Source organism: Triticum aestivum, chromosome 2D (assembly GCF_018294505.1).
Source record: "Triticum aestivum cultivar Chinese Spring chromosome 2D, IWGSC CS RefSeq v2.1, whole genome shotgun sequence".
NCBI classification, from domain to species: domain Eukaryota; kingdom Viridiplantae; phylum Streptophyta; class Magnoliopsida; order Poales; family Poaceae; genus Triticum; species Triticum aestivum.
Window position 1 is genome coordinate 93,622,955 of NC_057799.1, and position 3,750 is coordinate 93,626,704.

General features: G+C 41.0%; 1 protein-coding gene across 1 annotated transcript; it reads right to left on the bottom strand.

The window, feature by feature from the left end:
- Positions 1-502: 502 nt before the first annotated feature.
- Positions 503-3,289, bottom strand: LOC123051889 (trafficking protein particle complex subunit 3). Its single transcript, XM_044474881.1, has 5 exons — positions 3,107-3,289; positions 2,925-3,022; positions 2,007-2,106; positions 1,293-1,475; positions 503-854 (listed from the first exon to the last, which is right to left on the bottom strand). The coding sequence occupies exons 1-5, from the start codon at positions 3,164-3,166 to the stop codon at positions 732-734; spliced, it is 564 nt and encodes a 187-aa protein (XP_044330816.1). The 5' UTR covers positions 3,167-3,289; the 3' UTR covers positions 503-731.
- Between the last annotated feature and the right edge of the window lie 461 nt (positions 3,290-3,750).

Consider the following 3,750-nt stretch of genomic DNA (forward strand, 5'->3'; position numbering starts at 1 on the left):
TCTATATCAATCCCTATATTGTTTTCGTTCTTCTAAAAAAGGGAATTTTTGTGCCCAGCTTTTTTGATAGATTTCACGAGGGAATGTAATATGCTGGCACTACTGTTTTTTTAAATGCAGGAGAGAAGAAACATGAATGCTACTTCAACACCAAATCGGTTTCATTAGATTAGATTTGACATAAAATATATTTTTATATTATACTCCCTCCTATCCAAAATAAGTGTCGCAGTTTTGAACTACCCCAGTTTAGTTCAAAACTGCGACACTTATTATGGATCAAAGGTACTGTAGTATATACATATTTCATATTGTAAATATAAACACATTTTTTCTGTATACTTGGTCGAATTTCAAAAGGTCTGACATAGGACAAATCTAGAACTTCAAGTTACAAAAGTTTTTAATCCAAGAAGTGTATAACTTCATAGCCGAAAATGCTTTGTCGATGAGCTCCGGAAGATCTTTTCCAGATCAGTTTATTCCAAAAAGATTTGGCAGCTAATCAGAGTAAAAACACTTCATTTCCAGGCACTGTTCCAAAGCAGGAAAGCCATACAAGATCTCTACAATACATCTGCGGTACACAGTCCAGCTGCAAAATACAATGAACAGGTGCCTCAAGTAAACATGACGATTGTACCAGAATTACAGCCACGGGGAAAGCAAAACGGATATCCAGACAAGCAAACAAGCGCCACCGTGCGGAAGAGCTACCCCTTGAAATGAAACTAGTCATCATCCTTGTAGGGGTATTCCTCTGGGACTTGCTTGGTGAGCTTCACCCGCATCTCGTAGGCATCATCCCCGCGAAGCATATCACGGACCCATGTAACCTCCGTCTTCATGGAAACCTGCACCGCAACATCAATTAAACTTGATCAGCTTATGGTAAATGACTTCTGAAACTGGTACGATCACAGCACTGGGATCGCAATTATATAAATATCACAAGCTGGTAATAGACTGTTTCACTTGAACACTTCCAACTAGCAGAAGTTGGAACACAAGTTCATAATACTTCATACTGCAGAAGTTGGCCACTGGTGGTACCATGCAACAGTGGATTACAGACATTAAGCATGATATGCCTTAAGATATGGATATCAAAAACATGCAATTCTCAAGTGGAAATGCATACAGAATTATGCAAGTTGATTTAGTCTTTCAATATCAGTTTCACAGAATAGAATAGCATGAGGTCACAGATCCCAGATCCATTTTATAGATTATTTATTCTTAGACTGTTTGACAAGAGAAAAGTACAAAGATAGCAGCAAAAGAAGACGTACCATTTCCAGTGCTCCCCTGATAACTCCACTCAACACATTGCAATACTGAAGACCTTGGCAAGTATCAGGAAGCTCAACAAAATCTACAAGTGGGTTGTCCTCCAATACAAAGCTGCAAGTTGTACCCTCAGCATCCCAATTGGTTACAGTTGCAGTCACGCCCAGGAACATTTTGAACCCAAGCTGGTTTGAAAAGGAAAAAAGGAATATTGTCAGAGCATAAAGCCATAAGGAGGATAAGCAGAAGGGAGAACCAGCTAGGGGATGAGTTTGATTGTTCTAAGAAGCAAACAAGTGTCGAACAACTTGAAAATATGGTAGTAAGTCTTGGGCCTTCGATTAATGAGCAAGTTGAGGTGTATAAAAAGAAATGAGCTTAACGTACTACATACAGAATTTGCAGAAGAGAGGGCATGAAATGTCCCTGAATGGTGCATAGCTACTGTAGCAGTAAAGAATGCTATCACCGGACAAACATAGCTGAGTGTCTGCATCTCATAAAATTGAAACCACTGTTATACAGTGGTAAAAACTGCTACACTGTCGACTTCTATTGAATAAATGACTAAATAAACATATGTATTCCCTTTCTGGCCTCTCAAAACATTTTGTCTCACAAGTCTATGAATATGAATACAGGTAAAAAACTTCAAAATATGCATGCATTATTTTTGTGCTAATCTCAACCAAAGAATAGCAAGTTTAGCAAATGACCTTTGCTATAGTATCAGCAGTCTCCTTGAAGTCAGCACAGTTTGATACATTTGACTTGGCTAAGAATTCATCAACCAACCGAGTTCCAATATTGTAACCCCTGAAAATTAAAGAAGATATTAAGAAAGGTTTCCAAGCAAAGTTAAAATACAGCAATCGTATTAATAGCCGCCAGCAAGCCTGAGAATTAATCCAATAAATAAGCTATAAACCAGCAACCATAGTACGGACACATTGAGCGTTCATATGTGATTCACTTCCGAAGCAGAAGTTAAAATAGAGCAAACATAGTAATAACTGCCAGCAAACCTTGAGAGTCAATTCACCAGATAAGCTATAAACTAGCAACCATAGTAGGAAACATATTAATAATTCATACGTGATTCACTTTCATGTCCCGCCGTCCCTCTTTCCTCCAGAAGTGATGCATGGCTATAATTCCTAAATGTGCTAGATCCATGCTCCTCGATTCAGTTCAAAAGAGGAACAAGTTTGGAGTGCTGGAGTCATTGCAATTGGACATATCTCCTTCCCCCCATTGAACAATGGAACGTAGATGACGTGCTGCCACACCAACAATGACAACACCAGGAGTTGCATATAATCCGGGCTGTATAAATCTATTCAATCGAGAAGATGATACAACATCACCAAAATGAAACAATCTTCTGTTCACACACAGACTACACAAACATTAAATCAATTAGGGTGAGAGTGAGAAGTGCATCGCTGCATCTACTTGGATTCCCATTCTCGGGATATTGCAGCTAGCTCACTGTTAAACCCTCACACGTGATCCCTAGGTAAAATTCCCAGATTCATACTTCTAGATCTGATCCCTCAAATGGATACCATCACATCAGCAGTTTCTCAATTTGCCTACAAACTTAGGCAGATGAAGTAAGAAAACGGGCGTACATCTGATCGAGCTGCTTGTTGACCTCCTCGACCTCTTCGAGATCCGTGAGCAGCTGCCGCACGATGGCGCCGTACGTGAGCGTGAAGAGCTCGGCGTTCTGCACACCAACACAACCAGATCAGCGCGGGGTGCAGATGTACGGGCGCCCGGGGGGGGGGAGGGCTGTGGTTTGGAAGCTTACTACGCGCTCGACGCTGGCGAAGAGGGCGTCGCCGGACTTGGGGGTCGTGAGAGGCGGCATCGCCGAGATCGGGGCCGGTGGCGGGCGAGAGAGATCAGAGGAGAGAACCACTCGCAGAGTCGCCGGTCTCGAGTAGTGGGTTATAGGCCAGTTTGGGCTTATACTTTTTTGTTTTGCGGTGAAAGCTTGGGCTTGGGCTTGCCAACTGTAGTCCATCGGCCCCTAAAATAAAAGAGTAGAACGGCCCATTCTTTCCCGCTAAAAAAATGAACTGAGGTTCCCTTTTAAAGCAACAACGATCTTTCCCTTAATATTTTTTTAAAAAAATGCGATTTTGCGGAATATAAGCAAATGTATACGGATAGAGGGAACTAAAACTAGCAAACAATAAAATTCCCAGATGAAACAAAAAGTTACATTGATACCTCTCTTACCGTTATATGTCTAGTTTCATCTTCCGCGCACTGATGTCCCACAAGCTTCTAGTGAGAAATCCGTATGACCAAATCTATCTACAAAAGATGCATGAACTTCAAAGGCATTGAAGTGACATATGAATCTTGGCCGATCAATGATTTGATCGCTTTGTTTTTTTTCCTTCCCTACGCATAGCTTTGATATTATATGACTTTGGGTCAATGATA